The 27626-nt window shown below is 34.3% G+C and overlaps 1 protein-coding gene across 5 annotated transcripts in view; it reads left to right on the top strand.

Annotated features, from left to right (window-relative positions):
• Positions 1 to 27626, top strand: part of LOC128773885 (probable ubiquitin carboxyl-terminal hydrolase FAF-X) — a 173957-nt gene that overhangs the window by 108695 nt on the left and 37636 nt on the right. For all 5 annotated transcript variants that reach the window (XM_053891925.1, XM_053891926.1, XM_053891922.1 and 2 more), the window contains 5 exons: positions 18507 to 18615; positions 19053 to 19199; positions 19976 to 20122; positions 21660 to 21882; positions 23446 to 23666. In XM_053891925.1, coding sequence (XP_053747900.1) covers positions 18507 to 18615; positions 19053 to 19199; positions 19976 to 20122; positions 21660 to 21882; positions 23446 to 23666 — 847 coding nt within the window. The remainder of the gene's footprint in view (positions 1 to 18506; positions 18616 to 19052; positions 19200 to 19975; positions 20123 to 21659; positions 21883 to 23445; positions 23667 to 27626) is intronic.

The following is a 27626-nucleotide window of genomic DNA, read 5'->3' on the forward strand; positions in this document are numbered from 1 at the left end:
GAGACAGAATCCAAAGTAGTCCGTGTAGAGCCCAACGCAGGGCTCGAATTCACAGACTGTGAGATCATGACCTGAAACATCAGACACTTTACTGCCAGTTAATTCTGTTTTTAATATTTTGAGGAATCTCAATACCGTTTTCGTAGTGAGAGCGGCTTTTTACATTTCCACCAACATGGTGCAATTGTTCCAATTATTTCACAAGCTGTATGACACCTCTTATTTTGATAGTGGTCATCCTAATGGGTGCAGAGTGACATTTTGTTGTGTTTTGATTGACATTTCACTTTTGAGTTTCTTCTCATATGCTAGTTGGCCTTTCTGGGAATATTTATATATTTATATTCTTATGGGGTTATTTAGGGTCTTGGTATATCTTTGTTGGGCTTTGTTATCAAGGTGATTTTCATGTTAAGGAGTAATTAGGAAGTCTCTCCCTTTAAATTATTCACTAAAAATTATTGATTTGTTACATTTCTTCTTTAGTATAATTCACCAGTGAATTTTTCTATTCCTTGGCTTCTTTTGTTGTTGTTGTTGGGGGATGTTTTTTGATAACTGTTTGGATTCCCTTCCTTGTTACAGATCTATTCATTGGTTTCGAATCTAATTTACTGTTCTTCTACTACTTTTTTCATGTTGGGAACGTAGGTTAATCATTGGAGTAGGTCTTCCTTTCTTAGTATGTATTTGCTGCTGAGCACACTGCTTTTGCTATACCCTAAAAAATGTTGATGAAGTATATTTTGTTTGTGTTTTAAATGAATAGTTTTTAAATAGCTTAATTTTTTCTTCCTTGACCCATGTGTTACTTAGAATTATGTAGTTTCATCTCTCTATTAAGCATATGTTAGGGTTTTCTAGCCATCTCTCTGTTAATTGATTTTTAATTCCATTGTGATCTGAAAACATACTTTGTATGATCATTCTTTTAAATATTTTAAGATATGTTTTATATCCCAGAAATTTCTATCCTATTGATAGAAAATTCTATCAGTGTCAATCTGAGATGAATATACATTCTGCTTTCATTAGAGGAAGTACTTTCTAGATGTTCATTATATACAGTTAATTGGTGGTGCTCTTCAGTTCAGCTGTGTCATTATTCATTTTCTGACTGATGGATCCGTCGGTTACTGGTAGTGGGGTACTGAAGTCTCCAACTGTAATAGTGAGCACTTCTATCTCTCCCTGAATTTTTATCAACTTCTACCTCATGTATTTTGTGCTATTGATAGTTGCATAAATAGTGTTCTGATAACTTTCCTTGCTCTGTAGTCTGCTCTGTTTGAAATTATAATTTTGTCTGAATTATCACTTCTCCAGCTTTCTTACTGAGTAGTATAGAATGTCTTCTCCAGCACTTTAATTTTAATCCGTGTTTTTAATAGGGGTTTCTTTCAGTAATATATACTAGTCTGTAATGTGCTAAAGTATGTATTTTTGTGTATTTAGACCTTTTAATTTTAAAGTGATTATTGGTGTCTTTTGAATATTATCTACCATATCTCTACTCATTTTCCATATTATTGATTCTTTCATGTTTTATGCCTTTTTATATCTTTCACTTAAATATATATAACTATGTAACTTGTTACTACATTTCATGTACAGAGTTTACCTGTACTAATGTTTGTTTTCTAAAATTTGCAAATTGGTCACAAGTGCTAAGATTAATATTGGAAAAGATTGGTATTAAGGTTTTTTTTGATGCATTATAATTTTAAAGAAAAATTTTCTTCAGAAAACAAAATCAATTGTTTAATATTGTATACTGACCTATTTTTATTTTTAAAAATTTTCCCAGCTTTACTGAGGTGTACCTGATAAATAAAAGTTATGTGTATGTACAGCATATACTGTGAATTTCTTAAATATGTAAATTGTGGCATGGTTACTGAAATCAAGGTAACTAATACATCCTTTGCTTCACACAGTTCATTTATTTATTTTTTCTATTTTTTGCAAATTTGCAAACTTGAGATCATCTGTTAGCAAATTTTAAGCACTAAATATAGTTACCAAATTGTACTTTATTTCTACAAAACTTGTCAAAATTCTGAATAATCAAAATTTTGTGCCCTTTAACCAAGATTTTCCTAAATACCATTCTACTCTCTCCTTTTAAAAATGTGAGATTTTTCTTTTTTTTTGAGATTGAATTCTGCCATTAATCAGTTTGTTTTTTTTTTTTTTTTTTTTTTAATATATGAAATTTACTGTCAAATTGGTTTCCATACAACACCCAGTGCTCATCCCAAAAGGTGCCCTCCTCAATACCCATCACCCACCCTGCCCTCCCTCCCACCCTGCCCTCCCTCCCACCCCCCATCAACCCTCAGTTTGTTCTCAGTTTTTAACAGTCTCTAATGCTTTGGCTCTCTCCCACTCTAACCTCTTTTTTTTTTTTTTTTTTCCTTCCCCTCCCCCATGGGTTTCTGTTATGTTTCTCAGGTTCCACATAAGAGTGAAACCATATGGTATCTGTCTTTCTCTGTATGGCTTATTTCACTTAGCATCACACTCTCCAGTTCCATCCATGTTGCTACAAAAGGCCATATTTCATTTTTTCTCATTGCCACGTAGTATTCCATTGTGTATATAAACCACAATTTCTTTATCCATTCATCAGTTGATGGACATTTAGGCTCTTTCCATAATTTGGCTGTTGTTGAGAGTGCCGCTATAAACATTGGGGTACAGGTGCCCCTATGCATCAGTACTCCTGTATCCCTTGGATAAATTCCTAGCAGTGCTATTGCTGGGTCATAGGGTAGGTCTATTTTTAATTTTCTGAGGAACCTCCACACTGCTTTCCAGAGCGGCTGCACCAATTTGCATTCCCACCAACAGTGCAAGAGGGTTCCTGTTTCTCCACATCCTCTCCAGCATTTATAGTCTCCTGATTTCTTCATTTTGGCCACTCTGACTGGCGTGAGGTGGTATCTGAGTGTGGTTTTGATTTGTATTTCCCTGATAAGGAGCGACGTTGAACATCTTTTCATGTGCCTGTTGGCCATCCGGATGTCTTCTTTAGAGAAGTGTCTATTCATGTTTTCTGCCCATTTCTTCACTGGGTTATTTGTTTTTCGGGTGTGGAGTTTGATGAGCTCTTTATAGATTCTGGATACTAGCCCTTTGTCCGATGTGTCATTTGCAAATATCTTTTCCCATTCCGTTGGTTGCCTTTTAGTTTTGTTGGTTGTTTCCTTTGCTGTGCAGAAGCTTTTTATCTTCATAAGGTCCCAGTAATTCACTTTTGCTTTTAATTCCCTTGCCTTTGGGGATGTGCTGAATAAGAGATTGCTACGGCTGAGGTCAGAGAGATCTTTTCCTGCTTTCTCCTCTAAGGTTTTGATGGTTTCCTGTCTCACATTCAGGTCCTTTATCCATTTTGAGTTTATTTTTGTGAATGGTGTGAGAAAGTGGTCTAGTTTCAACCTTCTGCATGTTGCTGTCCAGTTCTCCCAGCACCATTTGTTAAAGAGACTGTCTTTTTTCCATTGGATGTTCTTTCCTGCTTTGTCAAAGATGAGTTGGCCATACGTTTGTGGGTCTAGTTCTGGGGTTTCTATTCTATTCCATTGGTCTATGTGTCTGTTTTTATGCCAATACCATGCTGTCTTGATGATGACAGCTTTGTAGTAGAGGCTAAAGTCTGGGATTGTGATGCCTCCTGCTTTGGTCTTCTTCTTCAAAATTACTTTGGCTATTCGGGGCCTTTTGTGGTTCCATATGAATTTTAGGATTGCTTGTTCTAGTTTCGAGAAGAATGCTGGTGCAATTTTGATTGGGATTGCATTGAATGTGTAGATAGCTTTGGGTAGTATTGACATTTTGACAATATTTATTCTTCCAATCCATGAGCAGGGAATGTCTTTCCATTTCTTTATATCTTCTTCAATTACCTGCATAAGCTTTCTATAGTTTTCAGCATACAGATCTTTTCCATCTTTGGTTAGATTTATTCCTAGGTATTTTATGCTTCTTGGTGCAATTGTGAATGGGATCAGTTTCTTCATTTGTCTTTCTGTTGCTTCATTGTTAGTGTATAAGAATGCAACTGATTTCTGCACACTGATTTTGTATCCTGCAACTTTGCTGAATTCATGTATCAGTTCTAGCAGACTTTTGGTGGAGTCTATCGGCTTTTCCATGTATAATATCATGTCATCTGCAAAAAGCGAAAGCTTGACTTCATCTTTGCCAATTTTGATGCCTTTGATTTCCTTTTGTTGTCTGATTGCTGATGCTAGAACTTCCAGCACTATATTAAACAGCAGCGGTGACAGTGGGCATCCCTGTCGTGTTCCTGATCTCAGGGAAAAAGCTCTCAGTTTTTCCCCATTGAGGATGATGTTAGCTGTGGGCTTTTCATAAATGGCCTTTATGATCTTTAAGTATGTTCCTTCTATCCCGACTTTCTCAAGGGTTTTTATTAAGAAAGGGTGCTGGATTTTGTCAAAGTCCTTTTCTGCATCGATTGACAGGATCATATGGTTCTTCTCTTTTTTTTTGTTAATGTGATGTATCACGTTGATCGATTTGCGAATGTTGAACCAGCCCTGCATCCCAGGAATGAATCCCAAAAAATGTGAGATTTTTCAATTCCATATTTATGTGAGATTGTGCATGCATACTTGTCTTTTGTAGGTCTGGCTTGTTTCATTTGGCCTCTTGCCCTCCTGGTTCACCCATGTTGTCACAAATGAAGAATTCACTTCTCTCGAACAGCTGAGCTGTTCTCCACTGTACATACATATCATGTTTTCTTTGTCTAGCCATCTATAATAAACACTTAGGACTGAATTGGAGAGTAGATCTTAAAGATTAATTTCACTCAGTTGGATATATATGCAGAAATTGGACTGCTGGATGATATGGTAGTTTTATTTTTAGTTTCTCTTAAGGAATCCATAATAGATTTACAGATTTACATTTCACCAACATTGTGCAGTGTGTTCTTTTTTTAATCCACATCCTTGCAAACACTGGTTATCTCTTGCCTTTTTGAAAATAGGTCTAATGGGTCTAAGGTGATACCTATCTTGGTTTTAATTTTATTTCCTGATGAGTCACAATGTTCTTGTTACATATCTATCAGCCTTTATATATTGTCTTTGAAAAATGTGTCCGTTAATGTCTTTTGCCCATTTGAGGGATTTTATTTTTTTTTATGTTAAGCTGCATAAGTTCCATACATTTTGGATAAAAACTTCTTACCAGAATCATGGTTTCCAAATAGATTCTTTCATTCTATAGGTTGCCTTTTCAATCTGTTGTTTCCTTTGCTTTGCTGAGGCTTTTTAAAAAGTTTGATGCAACCCTGTATCTATTTTTGTGTTTTGCTGTACTTTTGGTGTCATATCCAACAATGTATGATACCTCTATCTTTGTTCTTAATTGGGATTGCTTTGATTATTAGGGGTATTTTGTGGCACCATATGAATATAGGATTGTTTTTCTGTTTCTGTAAGCATGCGATTAGTATTTTGACAGGGATTATATTGAAGTAGATTTTTGTTCGAATGAACATTATAACCATATTAATACTTCTGATCCATAGATATGGGATGTCTGTCTGTAATTTCCTTCATCAGTTTTAAAATTTTCAGTTTACAAACCCTACACCTCTTTAAGTTTATTGTAAGCATCTTATTTTGTTCATATTAGTAACAAGCTTGCTTTCTTAGTATCTTTTTTTTAATCCTTGTTTGTTTATAGAAATAAAACTTTTTTATGTTTTGATTTTGTATTCCACAACTTTAGTTCCAACAGATATTTTTTGTTATTGAGTAAAGTTTCCTACATATATTTTCATTTTTCTATAGTCAGTTTTACTCTTCTGGATCCATTTTATGTTTTGTCTAATTGCTCTAGAAAGAATTTTTACTTCTGTGATAATAGAAGTGGTGAGAGTGGGTATCCCTTGCGTTATACTGTATGTTAGAAAGCTTTTCGGGTTTCCACCATTGATTATGATGTTAACTATTGGCTTTCACATTAATTGTATTGAGGTAAGTTCCTTCTATTTCTTTTTAAATTTTAATCACAGATGAATATTTAACTTTTACTAAATGCTTTTCTGCATGTATTGAGCTGATCGTTCTGTTACTACTACATTTTGTTAATGTGACATATCACTGACTGATTTATATATATTGAGTTATCCTTGCATTCCAGAGATAATTTCCACAAGGTCATGATGTAACCCTTTTTATGTGCTGTTAAATTTGGTTTGTATAATAGTTCTGGTGATTTTTATCAGGGATATTGGCCTGTAGTTTTCTTAAAGTGTTTTTAGCTAGCTTTGATATATATAGAGATGATGCTATCCTCATAAAAGAAGTTTGGAGCTGTACTCACTTACTCTGTGTTTTTGGAAAACTTTAAAAGAATAGGATTAATTGCCTGTCAGTGGTAGAGCCATGAATTACCCATGAAACTCTCTGTATTGGTTGGGAGTTTTTAATTGTTAATTCATGCTTCTTAATTTGTTTCGGTTTGTTCGTTGTTTCTCTTTCATGATTCAGATTTGGTAGATTGTATATTTCTAGGAAATTACCAGGTCTTTTTAGATTTTTGTTAGTATTTGATTGTAACACTACAATAACATTTTTTCATAATTCATTATCCGTTTTATTCCTGAGACATACATTACAGTGTTTCCCCTTTCATTTTCGGATTTTATTTAAGTTTTCTATTTTTCTTAGTATAGGTAAGGGTTTCTCAATTTGAAACTTCCTTTTGAGATTGCTTTTCCTGCCTTCCACAAGTTTTGGTATGTTCTGCTTTCATTTTCTCAAGATATTTTTTAAATTCCGTTTTTGTTACATCTTTTATTTGTATCTTAGAGAGCAGGAGAGAAGGCGGGTGGAAATAGAATCTGAAGCAGGCTTTCCACTCAGCATGGAGCCTAACACAGGGCTCCATCTCAGACCTGGGATCATCACCTGAGCCAAAATCAAGAGTCAGACACTCAACTAACTGAGCCATCCAGGCGCCCCATAAGTTCCCTCATTTTGATTCTCTTACTTAACGCTTGCTCAGAAGCATGGATGAAAAGTTCTGAATATATCTAGTTAGGTCTATTTAGTCTATAGTGTTGTTCAGTTCTGCTGTTTTCTTACTAGTTTTCTGGCTGAGTAATCTATTCTTAAGAATGGAGTATATCAAGTTTCTTTGTATTATCGTATTGCAATATTTGTACCTTCAAATCTGTATTTGTTTTATATTTAGATGCTTTGATGTTGGTGTTGAACATCCAGTTGAATTGACTCTTTATCATTACTTAATATCCTTCCTTGTTTTTAGTGAGAGTTTTTGACTTAACGTTGTTTTGTCTACCCTGTTCTCTTTCGGTTACCATTAGCATGGAATAATCTTTATTCTTTTCTTCAGCGTCAGCCAGTGTCACTTTATTGTAGGCAGCAGATGGTGAGATCTTGGTTTTTTTTCTAATCCATTATCTATTCAGGGTGGAGGTTTTTTGTTTTGTTTTTGATTAGCAAATTTAGGCCATTTACATTTAAACTAATAGATATAATAGTTTGTTAATAGATACAAACTTACTCTTGCCATTTTCTTAATTGTTGACTATTCCCTCCATCTTTGCTATTCTATTTTATGATTTGATTTTTTTGTGTAATGATACACTTTGATTCATTTTTCTCAAGTATGGCTTGCACTTACGACCTGAGCTGAGAACAAGATTCAGCGCTTAACTGACAGAGCCACCCCAGCATCCTTGATTTTTTTCAATATAGTATCTGTTGTTTTTGACATAAAGTTGTATCTCCTTGTGGGTTTGATTTGCATGTCCCTAATGGTGAGCATTTGTTCATGTGCTAATTAGCTCTAGTCAGGTATCTCTCTTAGAGATACGTCTATTCGTGTCTTTTGGCCATTTTTATTCACAGTTTACATCTTTTTATTGTGTGTCCATTAACAAATTATAACTACAGTGAGTTTAAAACTTTAGCCTTTACAGCTGTTAGAGATAGTAGTGATTCATATACCACCATAATGGTGGGTGAATGAATGATGAATGAATGAATGAATGAATGAACAAGTGAATGAATGAGTGAATTTGACTATATTTATCTTTACCAGTTTTATACTTTTATATATATTTTTATGTTACTGATTAACATTCTTTCAACATGAAGAACTTCCTTTAGCATTTCTTATAAGGCAGATCTTGTGGTAATGCATTATCTTACCTTTGTTTGCTTCAGATGCATTTATATTTTATTCATTTCTGATGGACAGTTTTCCCAAGTATAGCATGCTTGGTTAACATTTTTTTTCCTTTTAACACTTTGAATATTTCTCTCTTGTTCTACTGGTTTGTCAAGTTCTGCTGACAAATCCTCTTACAGTCTTAATGGAGGATTCTTTTCCTTTGAAGAGAGTCACTTTTCTTGCTATCGAAATTCCTTCTTTGTCTTTAACTTTTGATAATTGGATTGTAACACGTGTGTCTTGGTAAAGTCTTTATATTGGTTTGCATTTGGGATCTTTTGAATTTTATAAATTTCATAATCTGTATCCCTCCCACAATTTGGAAGTTCTATCTCAAAATAAGCCCATTTGTTTCTTCTCCTTCGGTGACTCCCAACATGTATTTATTGGTGTTTCTTGATGTTACAAGACTTTTTATTACTATTTTTCTTTTTCTCTCTTTTTTTCCTCCACTAACTGGACAATTACAAATGATATCTCTTAGTATTCACATATTCCTTCTTCTATTTTATTTCTGCTGGTGAAGGACTCTGATGAATTTTTTCATTTTATTCATTGTATTGTTCGGCTGCAGAATTTCCCTTTTCTTTTCATATATTTCTGTTTTCTGTCTTCATATATTCATGTATTGTGTTCTTGGGTTCATTGAGTTGTGTATATTCTCTTGTACTCATTAATCTTTTTTAAACAATTATTTTGAATTCTTTGTGAGGCAGTTTGTAGTTTTCGTTTCTGTGGAGTCAGTTACTTAAAGATTATTTTATTCATTGCTGGTGTCTTGCTTCCTTGATTCTCCATATTTTAGTAGCTCTTAGTTGTGTGCATATTTGAGGGAGCAGTCACCTCTTCCAGACAGAAAGATCTTTACCTGTGTGTTAATATATTGGTGCTGGATGATGGGATGTGCAAGCTCCCGCTTCATGAGAGTATGGCAATTCTGAGAAGTTAAGGTCAGGGTTGAGAAGGATACAGGCCCTATTCTGTATAACCAAGGCCATAGATATTAATTGTCAAAAGCAGAAATTTTAAGTCACTGGAGAAGTAGAGAGCATGGCTGCAGCAGTGACAAGGTTATCTGGGTTCCTCCTGTTTTCATTTTCCTCCATGAGAGAAAATTGCAACTGAGTAGATCTCTCTTTGCTTTGAGTTACATTTTCCTCAGGGATGGGGTAATTAATGTACACTTTTCTATGTGGCCATTCTCAGTTTTTGTGCCCTGATTTTTATGTGCTGCAGCCTCATTCAACTCTGAATCTGTCCCAGGGATATTTTTGTGGATGCGTAGTGGTTTATTAAATTAATTGTTTTTGTTGGAGGGACAAGCATGGAAACCTCCTATCGATAATCTGGCTAATGTGGGTTCACTGATCTGGTTTTAATTCAGCATTTGATCTGATTCTGTTCTTCCCCATCTTATCACTTATACTCCCTTAATTACTTTTTAATGTGGTTACTCTTGAATCTGCAAGAACACTGCAGGTTCAAGAATGAGCCAAATTCCTTATAACATAGAGTTTCCAAATCGCCTTCTTTTCTTTGTAACATTGCTGTCATTCATTTCATATGTCCATAAGCTGTACTCAACAAGTTACTGTCCCCATTATTATTTTGAATAGACTATTATCTGTTAATAGTAAGAAAAGTAAGATTTTCCCCCTTAATATAGTACTTCTCTAAAACTCTGTATTTCTTTGTATAGATTTAAGTTTCAGACCTGTATCATTTTCCTTTCTTCTGAAATATTTCTTTTAACGTTTTGTAGGATAAGTCTACTGACAATTTCCTTACACTTTGTTTGAGAAAGTGGTTTTTTTTTTAATTGTTTTTTGTTTTTTGTCTTTCATGTTTTAATGACAGTTTTGCTGTGTACAGATTTCTAAGTTGATGGGTTTTTCCTTTCAATACTTTAAATATTTCACTCTATTTTCTTCTTGCTTTCATGGTTACTGAAGAGATGTCAAAAGTAATCATTATTGCTCCTCTGTATAGGTAAGGATTTTTAATCTCACTTCTTTCAAGATTTCCACTTTTTCTTTGGTTTTCTGGACACATAAAAAATGCCTATGTGTACATGTTTTGGTATTATCTTTCATGGTGGCCTCAGTTTTCTTGATCACTGATTTAGAGTATCGTTGATTTTGGACAATTCTCCATTGCTATTGCTTAAAATAATTTCCTTGTTTTGTTTCTTTGTTATATACCCATTATCCATATGTTTTACTTTCTGTAGTTGTCTCACAATTCTTGGTATTCTGTTTCATCATCTTTTGCCCTTTGCATTTCCATTTTCAGAGTTTCTATTGCCATTTTTTCAACTTCACCAGCTATTTTCTTCAGTTGTGTAATCTTTTGATTACACCACAGGCATTCCTTTCTGTTACAGTGACTTATATATATAATTAGCATTTATTTGGTTGTTTCCTAAAATTGCCACTGTTGTGTCTACATCACCCCCATGTTCATACATGTTCTTTGTTTTACCTGTTAGATCCCTTGGTTTATTAATTATACATTTTCAAATTCCAAGTCTGGTATATTTGCTCTGTTTCTTCAAAATTTGTTTTTTACTTTTCTTTTAGTGTCTTTTATATTTTGCTGAAAGCTGAACTTGACATTATTAGGTAAATAGACCTTATTGAGGAGGAACTTGGCTGTGTTTATTGTCTGTTATAGATACTAGTCGTAGAGGCTAAAATTTCCTGTGGTATCCTTGTTTTTTCCTGTGTTGCGTTACATTTCTCTAGAGACATTTTCTTTAATAAGATCTGAGAAGTTTAGTTTTTTCCAGTGAATTCCATGTTATTATAAGGGCTGCCTATCGATATGAGTTAGAGGAAGTTACCATATAGTTTCATCTTTACATTACAAACTCTGAGGTTTTGCTTATCTGTGTACAGCTCAATTTCTTCCTCATATTTGAAATACAGTTTTGTCAGACGTAGTATTTCTGCTTGGTAGGTTTTTTTTTTTTCTTTCAGCGCTTGGAGTTTTTTGGACCATAGCCTTCTTGATGAGAAACCCACTGATAATTTTGATGAGAATCCTGTGTGCCTGATTTGTTGCTTCTCTTGCTGCTCTCAAGATTCTTCTTTTGTTTGGCTTTTGATAATTCAGATATATTACACGTGTATATGTGGGTCTGTTGGATTCATTTAGGTTCTTAAACTGCATGTCCACTTCACTCCTCAAATTGAGGAAATCTTTCAGTCTTTTTCGAATAATCTCTGCTGCTTTCTGTCTCTTTTCCTCCACTTGGACTCTTTGTTCACTTTCAGTTATTCTTTCTGCTTCTGACACAATCATTACAATTGTTCTATCTTCACATTTGATGATTTCTTTAATCTACCTATTAAATCTACTTACTCAAATATTTCTAAAATGGATTTTTCATTTAAGGTATTATACTTTCCAGCTGCATAATTTTTTAGGGGATTTCTTTTTTATGTTTTCTGCCTCTTCATTGTTTTGTTTTTAATTTTATACATACCTCCTTTCTTGATGTTCTCATTCTTTTCATTCTTTGAGCATCCTTAAAACAGTTTTTTTGGTTTTGTTTTTTTTTTCTTGAAGTCAGTATCTGATTGTTTTCAGGGACATCTTTGTTGACTTGTGGTTTTTTTTTCTTGACTGGACTATAGTTTCCTGGCAATTTATGCATTGTATGTTCTTTGATGAAACCTGGACATTAGAAATATACAGTGTTGTATTTCTGAAAATCAGATTTTCCCTTTCCCACAGTTTTGCTGGTGTTTGATGTTGTCATTGCTGTTATTATTGTACGCAGTCTCTGCTCTCATAATCAACCTGGGGTGTAAACTGTACGTTTTCATAGGTATTTTCTGAACCTTTTCCCTTCCTTGAGCACATATAGTGACTTTTCTAAATTCCCCCATATATGTGTTTGCTATTGAATGTCCTAATCCTGAAATGTGAGAAGAGAAGAGAAGAGAAGAGAAGAGAAGAGAAGAGAAGAGAAGAGAAGAGAAGAGAAGAGAAGAGAAGAGAAGAATAAGAGAAGAGAAGAATAAGAGAAGAGAAGAATAAGAGAAGAGAAGAATAAGAGAAGAGAAGAATAAGAGAAGAGAAAAATAAGAAAAGAGAAGAACCAGAATCATAAGAGAAGAATCAGAAAAGTTAGTCACAAAATCCATCTGCCCTTTTTAATGCTATGGAAGTGCTAAGCCAGAGCAGAGTGGTTTCCCCAGTGGGAGTGAGAGTTGAATAATGACTTCCCGCCTCTATATTTACACTGTATTACCAGGAGCAGCAACCAAAAATCAAAACACGTATCTCTGATATTTGGAGGACATAGTGCCTAACTGACCATTCTGACTCACATGTGTTGCTGCTAGAATATTTGCTTTTGTTACATGACACAACTTTTGCTTGGAGATGGAATCTTGGAACTCTATTCAGCTATCTTCCAAAATTATCTTTTACTTTTAATTATGTGTCTTTGTATCTAAAGTGAGCCTCATGTAGATAACATAAGTGATTCTTTTTTAAGTCATTTTGGCAATCTTTGCCTTTTAACGGGAGAGTGTAATCTCTTTAAATTTAAAGTAAATGAATGACAGGCACCTCTCTGGCTCATTTGGTATAACATGCAGTGTATGAGTCTTGATCTCAAATTTGTGGATTTGAGCCACAAATGTTGAGTGTAGACATCACTTAAAAATAAAATCTTTTTAAAAAGTAAATAAATAATGACTTAATAGTCATTGATTTATCTTTTATAGGCTCTAAGTTGTTATCCCAAGAATATCAGTTAATACCCTAAACTTAAACAGTCCTAGTTTGAATAAGAACAGTGTGTTTGAAAAATGCCAAGTTAGTTTTACTAACATATAAATACCGTTGTCTCCACTTTAGTCCTTTTCCTTTGTATATTTATTGTTGAAGATTACATCTCTAAACACTAGTGTGACCATTCACATAGATGTAAAATTGTTTCTTACATTTGCCTTTTAAATCTCATAGTAAGGGGAGGCTGGGTGGCTCAGTCGGCTGAGGGCCTGACTTTTGACTTAAGCTCAGGTCATGATCTCATCATGTTCATGGGTCTGAGCCCTACATCTGCCTCTGCTCTGACAGCATGGAGCCTACTTAGGATTCTCTCTCTGTCTCTGTCCCTCCCCCCTGTTTGTGTGCTTGCTCATGCTTTCCTTCTCAAAATAAATAAATAAACTTCAAAATCCATGAGTATCATAGTAAGAGAGGCTACATGCTCAGAGCAGTGCTGATTTTTGTATTTCAAATATAGTTAACCGTTACCACTGTTGTTTACAGAATATGGCTTCATATAACTGGTTAGTGTGTTTTCATTTCGTTTGTAGGATGCCCTTTTAGGACAGCTCTTCATCACATTCCCTTAACTTTTTCTTATCTTGAAATTTCTTCATTGAAGATGTTTTGTACTGGTTGATAGTTTTTTCTTTTGTCACTTTATATCTGTCATTCTGCTTTCTTGATTGGGAGTTTATGATGAGAAATCGTCTGTAAATCTTACTGAAGATTACTTAGGTATGACAAATTGCTTCATCCTTTATGCTTTCAAATCTAGTCTTTGGCTCTCAGTAAATTGACTATAATGTATTTCCCTGTGACTCTGTCTCAGGTTTTCCAGTTTCAAGTTTGTGGCCTTTGTTGGGTGTGTATTTTCATGTCTTTCATCAAAATTAAGAATGTTCAGTCATTATTGTTAAAATATTCTTTCTGTCTTCTGGGACTTTTGGTTTACTTCATGGTATGTCACATGTTCCTTGGACATTTTAAATTTTTCTTTATGTTCCTCATACTAGATTGTATCTGTTGTTATCTTACTCTTTTTCTCTGCCTCCTCAAATCTAGTCTTGAATGCCACTGTGGAGTTTTTTATTTCTGTTGTTTATTTTTTGTGTCTGGAATCTCTATTTCAATTTTCTAACACTTTCTATCTCTTTCATAAAACTTTGTCATACATTCTTGTTTTTCCTTTGTACCCCAGTGGTTTGATCATGTTTATGAGTGTTTCAAATCTTGTAGAAAGTTCAACATCTAGCTTCCTGAGGTACACTGTTAATTTATTTCTTTTCTTTGAATTCGCCATACTTTTTTATCCCTTTGTATAATTTTTTATTTTTCCCCCTGAAAATGGTACATATCAATTTTACAATTCATGTAATAACTGGAAATTAGATCTGTCCTCTTCTCCAGACTTGCTCTTCTTGATGTTGGAGAGTTAATTATGTAGTGCCAGGGACGCCTGCTGGCTTAGGCTTAATTGAGTGGAGCCTGCGACTTTTAATATGGGAGTCATGAGTTTGAACCCCACATGGGGTGTAAATTGCTTAAATAAATGCAGCTTTTTTAAAAAAATTTTGTTGTGCCAGTATTTTGGCAAAGTACAAAGAAAAATCTGTTTTACAAATTGGAACTGTATTAATAGTACATTCCTTTAGTACTTTATGCAAACATTTGTGCAAACATTTGTAACCATGCTTCATCATTCACTCTCTGATCATACTGTCCTACATATTAGCCTGAGGTGAAAGCTTAACTGTCATGTTTTTTTTAGTATTTGTCCCATCCTATTAATGTGACTTTTCTTTCAGTGTTTTTGGCTGCTTTTCAAAGTCCTGACTTCCTCTCCCCAAAAACACTCTCTAGGTCTTGCTACTTTGTCAGTTATAGGTTTCAGTTATAATCTTTGCTCCTAAGAGCTTTGGGTTTTTCTGTTGCCATAGGATGTTTTTGCCCATTACATTGTCTTTTCCACCATAAGTGAGTTCTGAAGAAACAGAAATTGAGTGTTCTCTGTGTACATCAGTTCTGCAGAAGCCTTAGATAAACTAGCCACAAACACAATAGTTTACAAATAAGGTCTTCTTTGCTCCATCCAGAAGCAGGAACAAGATCTCACATTGTGAATGTGGCTTGCCATCTTGAAGGACTTATACCACACAGAGTAGATGGTGGGGAGAGCACCAAAAAACTTTCCTATCATTTTTAAGTTGTGATTTTTGTTATATGGTGTTTGTTTGATTGATACAGATTGGTTTTTCAAGAGTTCTGTAAGTTTTTGATTGGTTTCTGATGTTTCCATAGAGGAACAGGAGCTTGGAACTGGCTGCTATGCAATATTGCTTCTATCCTTTTTGAGCATTATTTATTTTTAATTTCCAAATTTTCATATAAGAAGTTTGTTTTAACCCATTAAAAACCTGATAAAAATACTTAAATAGGATATTAACCTCCTAACTTGGTTTCACTACTGTTGAGCTTTTGTTTTGTTAGTGATGTCAGTTTTTTGTTTGGTTTGTTTTTAAATGAATCCATGTACTGCATATAAAATTTGATACTTTAGATAGGATAATTAGGAAATAAATATTTCACTAACTAATTGACTTTCATCTAAGTACCTGAAAGAAATACTAAAGGAATGAACACATAGGTTTAGAGAAGTGTCGGCATATGTAAAAGTTCTGGACACGTCTTCTTGACCTCCTAGTAGAAAAACAAGGTCATTGTTACTAGAACTGAGTGAGTAAGGGGGACATTTTTAGAGATGAGGTAAGAGATAACTAGCAATGTGTGTGATTATGTAAAGCTATCGGTCATTGTAAGGATTTTGGATTTTATTTTAAGTCCGTGGTAACAACTGAAGGTGGAATTGCAAATATATCTACAATTTGCAGCGCTGTTCTCTTGCACCTTGACTTATATGAAATAGGAAGTGATTGCTGTGTTTTGAGTGGAGGTGATATGTTTGACTTAACATTTCAAGTTATTTTCTTGGGCTGTTTTTTTTTTTCCTTCAGAAAAATGACAAGTATCAGATATTTTCAGTGTGTACTCATTTTTTCTGAGTTTGAGCAGTGTACTATGAGACACCTGCGAATTCTTTAAAAGTATTAAACCACTTCTGCAGAAAATTTTGAAGGAAGTTATTTATGTGGATGTACTTAGATGTATTTTGGAGGTTTTTTTGAATCCCATCTTTGGTATTTGTAAATCAGAGGAACTTTTAATTTTAAGATCCTTAAAAGTTGTGTGAGTTTACATTTGGGCAGACTACATAAATTGAAGTCTGGCTAGTAATCTGGCTTACTAAAACTGAACTATATATTATTTCCTCTTCTCCTTGTCTTCTTTTTTATTCATTGCTTATTAACAATTTTGTGAAACCATAATATGTGTGAATAAGAGCTTCCGTCTCTAAGGTAATTGAAGGAAGAGGAGCACAGAACTAGATCCTTGGTTGGTATTTGGGGAACTAATCTGGACTAGAATTGGAATACATGTCTATTCAAACACCACACCACATCATTCATATTCTGATGTTTATGTTTTCCTCTCCCAATACATAATTGCTCTTGTGATACAACAGGTGCTAATGATTTTCCAGCAAGCAACCCAAAAGTTTTTTTCAAGAATTATAGTAGGGGTTGGCAGAATTTTCATTCCTAAGGCATTAACTTCAGTAGTAATTTTTACCAGTTGAGAAAATACTTTAAAGTTAGGATATGGGCATTAATTATGTTCTGTTTCAAATTTGAATCTAGCAGCTGTCAAGAAGAAAGAAATGTGGCATTTATCCACAAATACAAGTAATTTATAATGCCCTTTTACCCACCAGTTAACACCTAAACATGTGTTAGGCTATTAATACCAGGATATTTCTCTTCATTTATAAAGCCTGAAAGACTTTGCTTTTGTCAAAGATTAAAGAGATCACCATTTAACCTGAAATCAAAAAGACAAGTGGATTTATCACTGATAAACTGATAAAAAAACAAAACAAAACTTGTTTTTGTCTTGTTTTGAATCTTATCATTGAGGATAGTAAGGGAGAACTATGCCAATTAGGCACATTTTCTGAGTAAAGCAGACTGTATGGAGTTCAGGCACTGGCAGATTTGCACAGGCATCAGTAGGTTGATGTTTTTTTGTACATTCACAGATTCAGGTGAGACTGGGTGTTGCTGGATGGGTGCTTTATTGAAGTCTTTTTCTGATCTGATTTTGTTAACACGCTCTTTGGTTGTTTCCAAAAGCTCAAAAGTTGACTGAGGCATTTGTGCTTTGTTGATTTCATAGATTTTAAGCTAATTTTATTGCCTTCATTTTATCCCAACTAACGGTAAGGCTTTTCCCAAATTTGTGAAAACTTTAAGGTCTCATTTCTAATGGGAATTGCAGACAGACCTCTAGCTTTTAAACAAGTAGTCTTTACCAGCGTGGTAACTATAGAATACCTCTTATGTAGGTTTCAGAATCATCATCATAAACACAATATTCCAGAGAGATCAACATATTATTCAACATTTTTGAAGATATAAATAAATAAAAGTTACATGAAATTTTTGGTACTGAAATTACAGACTGTTTCTAAAAATCCTCAATGAGATGAAAATATATAATCAATATAGTATTCAAATGATCCTTAAATTTTGGTGTATATCAGAATCCTTAAGATTCCTTATTAAAATGTAGATTGCTGGACCTCTCTGAGTTTCTGAATCAGAAAGTATACATTGGGCTGAAGAATGTGTATTTTGAAGAAGTTCTCTATTTCGCAAGTAACACACCTGCTTCTCATCTGATGATCATTTTGACAACCATTGAAAAATGACAAATGGCTTCATCTGTTTTGAGTTACTTGCTTCAAAGTACAGATCGTTGAAACAGTTCTTCATGAGGCCAAAAAAAATAGTTTTCATTACTATATGCCATGTTCTGTTGAGGCTCTGGGTTATTGCAAGATTTTGTTGTTTTTTTTTCCAAGGGACATTTTAAAGGATATCCTGTGGGCACCTGGGTGGTTCAGTCAGTTAGGCGTCCTACTTTTGATTTCTGCTCAGGTCATGATCTGATGGTTTGTGAGGTAGGACCCACGTCAGAATCCCCACTTGTACACTCACTTGCTCTCTTTCTCTCTCTCTGTCTCAAAATAAATAAAATTTAAAGGATATCCTGCAGATAATGGTTTTATTCATGTATATTTGCCCTTTTCATTTTTAGCAAACCTTACCCCCACATCATAATGCAAGAAACTTTAACCAGTTAATTTCCAAGCTGTGGTTATAGATTGAAGTTTCACTCTCTGAAAAATAGTTTATTTTTATCTGTTCTGTGCTGCTATCTCATTTTTAATGAGTTACAAGTCACTGCCTTGTATTTTCCAATTAATTCATCTCCCCTGCTAAAGATAAACCAGTGTGTATTGGAGCTTTTTTTTTTCATTAATGTAATACATTAAATAAAAAACGTTTTCATTTCAGAACTGTTCGTCAGTTGGCGCAGGAGCAATTTTTTTTAATGTGCACCAGATGTTGCATGGGACACAGACCTCTACTTTTCTTCATTACTCTGCTCTTTACCATTTTGGGGGTAAGACATTTTTTAATGGACTCAATATGATTCATTCTTAAAACCAAGAACATTCAGGAAATTACAGTTTTAAGTTTTATTAAGATTTGGTAGGCAAGGCACCTGGCTGGCTTAGTCAGTGGAGCATATAGTTCTTGAACTCAGAGTTTTGATTTCAAGCCCCATATTGGATGTACAGATTGATGTTTTTAAAAAATCTTTTTTAAAAAATTTGGTTTATGCTTAGTAAATAAAATAATATTTTCTAATAATTTCTGTAATGTTTGTAAACTGACTTTTACTTTTTATAAAACTTTCTTGGAAAAAGGTAATTCAAACTCCTTATGTTTTATGTCTTTGCTAGATAGATGTTCCTACTTTCTGATCTGGACTTTTTTTTAATTAACATGAATTTTTAACATGACTTTGCAAATTCATAGTACATAATTATATTGCAGAACACAGCAAGAGAGAGAGGTAAACATTCAGGTGACTATTTCACTCTTCTGCGGCATCTTCTTAACTACGCTTACAACAGCAATATTAATGTACCCAATGCTGAAGTTCTTCTGAACAGTGAAATAGATTGGCTCCAAAGGATTAGGGTAAGTGGTATAATATTCTGCTTTATTAAAAGTGGGCTGATAGTTTTGCGTATGTTAAACAAAAAATCCTTGGGAATAATAAAAATAAGAGTACACTTTTCATTACTAGGTAACTCCTAATTCATAGAACATAAAACTAGTTTTATAGAAATGTTTTACTTCAGTTGGGAGACAGAAAGCTAATGTTCAGTGTTTCTCCACTTTGATATTTTTGGCCTATTTTATCTATTATTGTATTTAATGAATAGTCTTGATTTTTTGTTTCTAAATAATACAGTCTGATAAGTTGCCATTTACATTTAACCGCTTGGTACCTTATACCAGTTTTACCAGTTCTGTGAGAGTATATTTCTGAAGTGTATAGCTTTTGGCTGCAGATTAGCATTCTCTTAGAGGCTTGTGAAGCCTATTTCCAAAATAGTATTTCACAACCTTGAACTTGACATTTTAGACCAGGTTATTCCTTGTTTTGAGGAGCTGTGCTGTGCATTATAGGATGTTGACCAACACTTTAGCCTCTGATTGTTAGGTGGTATCTTCCCTTCCCAATTGTGAAAACCAAAATGATCTGCAGACATGGCCAGTATCTTCTTGGGGCAAATTTCCACATTTACTGTTCAAAGAGTGCTGCAGTAGGAAGAAGAAATCACATGAATGGAAAGGTTGGGAGTAATTGCATCTGAGATCTCACTTTCCTCCAGCTCCCTTTTGTTCTTTCTTTTTTTTTTTGTTCTCCTTTCCTATGAGTTAGATCTCTAACATTTTTATTTTGGCAGGATAATGTTAAAACCACAGGTGAAACGGGTGTTGAAGAGCCAATCTTGGAAGGTCACCTTGGGGTAACAAAAGAGCTACTAGCCTTTCAAACGCCTGAGAAAAAGTATCATATTGGTTGTGAAAAAGGAGGTGCTAATCTCATTAAAGTAAGTTCTAAATTTTAGCACTATACCTACTTATCATGACCTTTTAACAAACATTTGTTTGTTAGCAAATCTGTTTGGTTGAGCTCTACAATAGTTTCTTTGAGATACCATCTTTGTTACTTACCTTATAAAAACCTTGATCTCAAAGGTTACACCGATTTGTTTATTTTTTAAGTTTTTATTTAAATTCTAGTTTTAACCTAAAGCGTAATACTAGTTTCACATATATAACATAGTTGATTCAACACTTTGTACAACACCCAGTTCTCATCATAGGAAGTGCTCTCCTTAATCCACATCACCTATTTCACCACCCCCATGTTTCCCTGACCCTGCACCTCTGGTTACTATCAGTTTGTTCTCTATACTTAAGAATCTGTTTTTTGGTGTGGGCTTTTCTCTTTTTTCCCCTATATTCATTTCTTTTCTTTCTCAAATTCCACAGGAGTAAAATCATATGATACTTGTCTTTCTCTTATTTTGCTTAGCATAAAATGGTGATTTTTAAATAAATGTATGCCGCCTTTAATTCAAGAGATTTTAAAATTATAGTTCACCTTTCAACAATGCGAGGGTTATGGGCACTGACCCCTGAGGCAATTGAAAATGCACATGTACTATTTGACACACTAAAAACTTAACTACTGATAGCTTATTGTTGACCACAAGCCATACCAACAACATAAGTACTTGATTAACATTTATTTTCTATATTATGTGTATTATATACTGTATTTGAAGAAAATACATTTTCTTTGTCTCTTTCTCTTTCAAAAAAAAAAGGGTGAGAGGTTTTGGTGTGTGCCTGGGTGAGTTGGTCGGTTAAGCATGCAGCTTCTGCTCAGGTCATGATATTGCAATGGTTTGTGGGTTCGAGCCCCACATCAGGCTCTGTACTAACAGCTCAGAGCCTGGAGCCTGCTTCAGATTCTGTGTCTGCCTCTCCCTCTCTCTCTCCCCTTCCCCCCCACACACTCACCCTTTATCCAAAATAAACATTAAAAATTTTTCATTAAAGATTTTAGTTCATATTTATTTAAAGGTGTAGGCTTATTTAGAATGTTTTTCTTGTAGTCAGCTTTTTTGTTCCTTAAAATAGCTCTAAAATTGTGTGTTTAATAGTGCTTTGAAAACTTTCATTTTGTTATTTGAAAATCCAAAATTGTTTTCAAAATGTAAAAAGATTTGGGGCGCCTGGGTAGCTCAGTCTGTTGAGTGTCTGGCTTTGGCTAGGGTCATGATCTTGCAGTTTGTGAGTTCAAGCCCCGTGTCGGGCTCTGTGCTGACAGCTCAGAGCTGGGAGCCTGCTTCAGATTCTGTGTCTCCCTCTCTCTCCACCCCACCCCTGTTTGTACTCTGCCTCTCTCTGTCTTTCAAAAATGAATAAACATTAAAAAAAAATTTTTTTTAATATAATAAAATGTAAAAAGATGTTTAATTTTCTCAAATAGTATAAAAATACTACCTTCCAAGGGAGGTTTTTTTTTAGAATATATTATTGCTAATAATATGTCATCTATTTTTTTCACCTCTTTAGGAATTAATTGATGATTTCATCTTTCCTGCTTCCAAAGTTTACTTACAATGTATGAGAAGTGGAGAACTGCCAGCAGAGCAGGCTATTCCAGTCTGTAGTTCACCAGCTACTATCAGTGCTGGTTTTGAGTTGCTTGTAGCCTTAGCTGTTGGCTGTGTAAAGAACCTCAAACAGATAGTTGACTCTTTGACTGAAATGTATTACATAGGCACAGCAATAACTAGTAAGTATTTTAAGTTGTTTTGTTGGTTGAGATACCTCTTTGTTTAAAATTAATGGGTTTTTCTTTCCTTTAGAAAATGTTTAATTTGTGTTTGTTTTTAGCAACTAGTAAGTAGTTTAATAAGTTTAATAATGTGTATAATTAATACTATTATAAGTATAGAAACTTCATACAGAAAAGTTCTCAAATTCTATTTAAATGCCTTCATTTAAGTGTTTCAAGTAACTTTGCAAATTGTTTTATTTTATCAAATGTAAAATGATGTTATGGAATACTAAAGGTTATGAATGGAAAGATTTGCAAGCCCTCACTTTGAGATTTTTCAGTGTTATTTTAATCTGAGTTTTAAGAAAGTTAAACTTTTGAAAATGAGAATGTAAAAAGATAACATTTGTGTACATTTTAGTCAATTAATGCCCACATCAGTCTGATGACATAGTAAGTTATTCTGTTAGATAGGTTTATTACAACTGAAACACAAAGGGAAAGGAGTAATAAATAAAATAACAAATAATAACATAGTATCTAATTTAAGAGCAAACCATGGATTTGGGAACACAACATACTTCAAGAATGTCTTCACTGATTTATTTATTTATTTGCATCTGAGACTATCTTGGCCTTGCTGAGTGTAAGAAAGTTTTCAGTCACATTGCAGAGTTTTTAGCTAAACTTTTTGTACTGTGGAATCTATATAGAGAAATGTTTGGAAACTTAGGTTTGTTTTTCTAAATTTAGCTTATGAAACTTCTGGTTATTTCATTCACATATAAAAGACTTACCATGGGACGCCTGGATGGCTCAGTCAGTTAAGTGTCTAACTCTTGGTTTCAGTTCAGGTCATGATCTCACAATTTGTGAGCCCTGGGCTCTGCAATGACAGTGAAGATCCTGCTTGGGATTCTGTCTGTCCTTCTGTATCTGCTTCTCTCCCACCCCCTCTCAAAATAAATAAGTAAACATTAAAAAAAAAAAAAAAAAAGACCACAACTTAACACTGGAAGTGCTAACTTTCTTTGTGTATGTGTTTACATTTTTCCTTTCTAACACAAATTGGGATATACTTCACACATTGTTCTTCACTTTCTGTTGTTTGGTTTTACATTTAATAATATATCTAACAGCACATCAAGATCCATCTAATTCTATTTATTCTATTTATTTATTCTATATAATTTGCAGTTTAATATACTCTAATCTATCACCCAGATAATGATTAATGTTCAGGATTTTTTTTGTTTTTGGAAAGTAGTGAATAATGTAAAGTGATTTACAGTTCTGACAGACCTTTCAAATATACTGTCTTATTAATTCCTCAAGATGAAACTGTAGGCTGTCTTTACTCATGGTCCTAGAAACAACATCAATAAAATACAGACTCAGTACTTCTTAGAATGGATCTGTGTAGTGGCACACACATTAGTGAAGTAACAATTTGGAGTACTCTTTAAAATGGCTTGTAGTAGTGATAGAATTGTTACCAATGTTAATTTATCAGCATAACACAGCTGTCAATGAACAGAGTCATTATTTTCATGTTATGAGAATCTTTTTTTCTCTCAGCTTGTGAAGCACTTACTGAGTGGGAATATCTACCACCTGTTGGACCCCGCCCATCAAAAGGATTTGTGGGACTTAAAAACGCTGGTGCCACTTGTTACATGAACTCTGTGATCCAGCAGCTCTACATGATACCTTCCATTAGGAACAGTATTCTTGCTGTTGAAGGCACAGGTAGTGATGTAGATGATGATATCTTTGGTGATGAGAAGCAGGACAATGAGGTAAATTTTAATTATACTGTATTATCCCTAAGTAACAAAGTCTTGATTAGCAGATATACTGTTGTGGTGGTGGTTGTGGTTGTGGTTGTTGTTGTTTGTAGTGTTTTTTTGTTGTTCTCGTTTTTTGTTTCTGAGAATATTGTACTTGTAGAATCTTTTTGATTACACTTTTGGTGGTAGGACAAAGACCTCTGAGCTACTCTCTGTGGCTTACCCTAGTGCTTATCATCTAACAGACTTAAAAGTGAAGTTGAAATTTTCTCTTTTTTAATAGGGTTTTTTTGTTTTTGGTTTTGGTTTTTTTTTGCTTTTAATTTTTGTTAATGTTTACTTATTTCTGAGAGGGGGAACAAGCAGAAGAGGAGCAGAGAGAGAGGGAGACAGGTACCCAGGATATCATGACGTGGGCTGATGTTGAACATTTAACCAACTAAGCCACCCAGGTGCCCGGTGGAGTTTCTTTTAGAGCAGTTTTAGGTTTACAGAAAAATTTCCCAGAAAATACAGAGATTTTTTTTCATACCTCTGCACCTCTCAGTTTCCCCATTATAAGTATCTTTGCATTAGTTTCATATTTCTGTTACAGCTGATGAGTCAATATTTTCGCATTTATTTACTAAAGTCCATAGTTTACATTAGGGATCACTCTTTGTGTTGTATGTTGTAAGAGTTTTTACAAAGGAATAATGTTATGTGGTCATCATTAAAGTATCGTACAGAATAGTTTCTTGGCATAAAAATCCCCTCCTTTCCACCTGTTTGTCCCTCTCTTCCAACCCCTGGAAACCACTGATATTTCTGTTCCTCAGTTTTGCCTTTTCAGAATGTTACATACTTGGAATCCTGCAATGTGTAATCTTTTCAGACTGCCTTCCTTTCACTTAGCAGTATGCATTTAAGTTTCCTCTATGTCTTATAGCTTGATAGATCATTTCTTTTTAACTTCATCCCACTGTGTTTGGAGGAGATATTTTGTACAATATATTATCTCTTTAAAATCTGTTGACTTAATGTGTGTCCTAACAAACGGTTTTTTGTGGAAAATGTGTCTTGTGCACCTCAAAAGAAGGTACATGCTATTGTTGAGTAGAGTTCCACGTCAAATCCAGTTGGTTTTTATATTGTTTTTGTTTTGTTTTGTTTTGAATCTTATTTAAATCCATGTAAGTTTACATCAGTGTAGTAATGGTTTCAGCAGTAGAATTTAGTGATTCATTACTTTAATTTAGCACCCAGTCCCATCCCAACAAATACTCCCTTAATGCCCATCACCCATTTAGTCCTCCCCACCATGCAACTTCCCTCCCACAACCCTCAGTTTGTTCTCTGTATTTAAGAGTCTCTTATGGTTTACCACCCTCTCTGTTTTTATCTTGTATTTCCTGCCTTCCCCTCTATGTTCATCTGTTTTGTTTCTTAAATTCCACATAGGAGTGAAATCATATGATATTTGCCTTTGATTTATTTCAATCAATGTAAAACACTCCAGTTCCACCTACATTGTTGAAAATGGCAAGATTTCTTTCTTTTTGATTGCTGAGTAATATTCCATTGTGTGTATCTTCTTTATCAATTTGTCATTCGATGGACATTGGCTCTTTCCATAGTTTGGCTATTTTCAGTAGTGCTGCTATACATTCAGTAGTGCTGCTAAATACTGGGGTGCTTATGCCCCTCAAAACAACACACCTGTATACTTTGGATAAATACCTTGTATGCAATTGCTGCTTCATAGGGTAGTTCTATTTTTAATTTTTTGAGAAACCTCCATAACGTTCCCCAGAGTGGCTGCAGCCACTTTGCATTCCCACCAAAAGTGCACAAGGGTTTCTCTTTGTCCACATCTTTTCCAACATCTGTCAATTCCTCAGTTAATTTTAGGCATTCTGACTTGCTAAGAGGTAGTATCTCATCGTGTTTTGATTTGTGTTGCCCTGATGATAAGTGATGTTGAGGATCTTTTCATGTGTCTGTTTGCCATCTGGATATCTCCTTTCAAAAGTGTCTGTTCATGTCTTTTGCCTATTTCCTCACTGGATTATTTGTTTTTTGGGTGTTGAATTTCAAAAGTGCTTTAGATTTTGGATACTAATCCTTTATCCAATAAATATGTCATTTGCAGATATCTTCTACTCATCCCATTGGTTGCCTTTTAGTTTTGCTGATTGTTTCCTTTGCTGTGCAGAAGCTTTTTATCTAGATAGGGTCCAGTTTGTTCATTTTTGCTTTTATTTCCCTTCCCTTGGGAGACATGTCTATTAAAAAATTGCTGTGACCAAAGTCAAAGAGGTTGATGCCAGTTGTCCCTTCTGGGATTTTTATAGTTTCCTGTCTTATATTTAGGTCTTTCAGCTATTTCTTCATTTATTTTTGTGTATATGGTATAAGAAAGTGTTTAGTTTCATTCTCTTACATATTGCTGTCCAGTTTTCCCAGCACCATTTGCAGAAGAGACTGTTTTTTCCATTGGATATTCTTTCCTGCATTGTCAAAGATTAGTTTACCCATATGTTTATGGGTCCATTTCTGACTTCACTATTCTGTTCCATGATCATTGTGTCTGTTTTTATGCCAGTACCATACTGTCTTGATGATTTCAACTTTGTGATACAGCTTGAAGTCCAGAAGTGTGATACCTCCAATTCGGTTTGCTTTTTCAGCATTACTTTGGCTCTTTGGAATCTTTGCTGTTTCCATTCAAACTTTAGGATTGTTCTAGCTCTGTGAAGAATGCTGTTGTCATTTTGATAGGGATCACATTGAATATGTAGATCGCTTTGGGCAGTATCGACATGTTAACAGTATTTGTTCTTCCAGTCCGGGAGTATGAAATGTTTTTACATTACTTTTTATCTTCAATTTATTTATAAGCTTTCTATAGTTTTTAGCATACAGCTCTTTTACCTCTTTGTTTAGGTTTATTCCTAGGTATTGTAAATGCAGTTGTAAGTGAAATTGATTCCTTAATTTCTCTTTCTACTGCTTTATTATTGTTGTATAGAAAGGCAGTTGAGTTCTGTATATTAATTTTATATCCTACAACTTTTGCTGAATTCATCTATCAGTTCTGGCAGTTTTTTGGTGGAGTCTTTCAGGTTTTCCATATATAGAATCATGTTCTCCTCAAAGAGTAGAAGTTTGATTTCTTTGTTGCTGATTTGGATGCCTTTTATTTCATTTTGTTGTCTGATTGCTGAAACTAGGGATAATGTCTATTGCAAGTTCTGTGTTTTTTTTAAAGCAGGATGTTTGTGCCGTGTGTTAAGTAAAATTTGGTGTTGTAAAGTGACAAGTATCTTTATTTTAAAATAATTTGTATTTTGATATTTTTAACCTTTGATAGTATATTGTTTTATTTAGTGTTCCTTTTATATGATCAGTTTTACCATCTGTGTGTATTTTTAGGAGACTCTTAATAAAGTTTTTCTCACTTTATTGCTTTTTCTGGTACAAAATCAAACTTGTTTGCTACTTTAAATAACACCATATGGTCCTGTTAATAATATTATTAAACAGTGATACATTATCATGCTATCGAGAGTATTCAGTGTATAGATAGAAAAGTTTTAGTGGCAGATCAGAGTAAATAAAACTGGGATGTAGTTTTTATTGGTTTTTTTTTTTTTAATTTTTTGTTTTTTTTTTTAATGTTTATTTACTTTCGAAAGATAGGGAAGAGCATGAGCAGGGGAGGGGCAGAGAGAGAGACACAGAATCCACAGCAGGCTCCAGGCTCTGAGCTGTCAGCACAGGGCCCGACGTGGAGCTCGACATGGGGCTCGAACTCACCAACCGTGAGATCATGACCTGAGCCGAAGCCAGATGTTTAACCTACTGAGCCACCCAGGCGCCCCGGAATGTAGTTTTTTATACATTAACATGGAGAACTTAACTTTAGTTTTTTATATCAAAAATGTTTATTTTTCTTTTACTTTTTCCTTTCTACAAGTTTCATAGGAA

This window comes from Panthera pardus, unplaced genomic scaffold, assembly GCF_024362965.1.
Source record: "Panthera pardus isolate Hobbes unplaced genomic scaffold, ASM2436296v1 HiC_scaffold_27, whole genome shotgun sequence".
Lineage (NCBI taxonomy): Eukaryota > Metazoa > Chordata > Mammalia > Carnivora > Felidae > Panthera > Panthera pardus.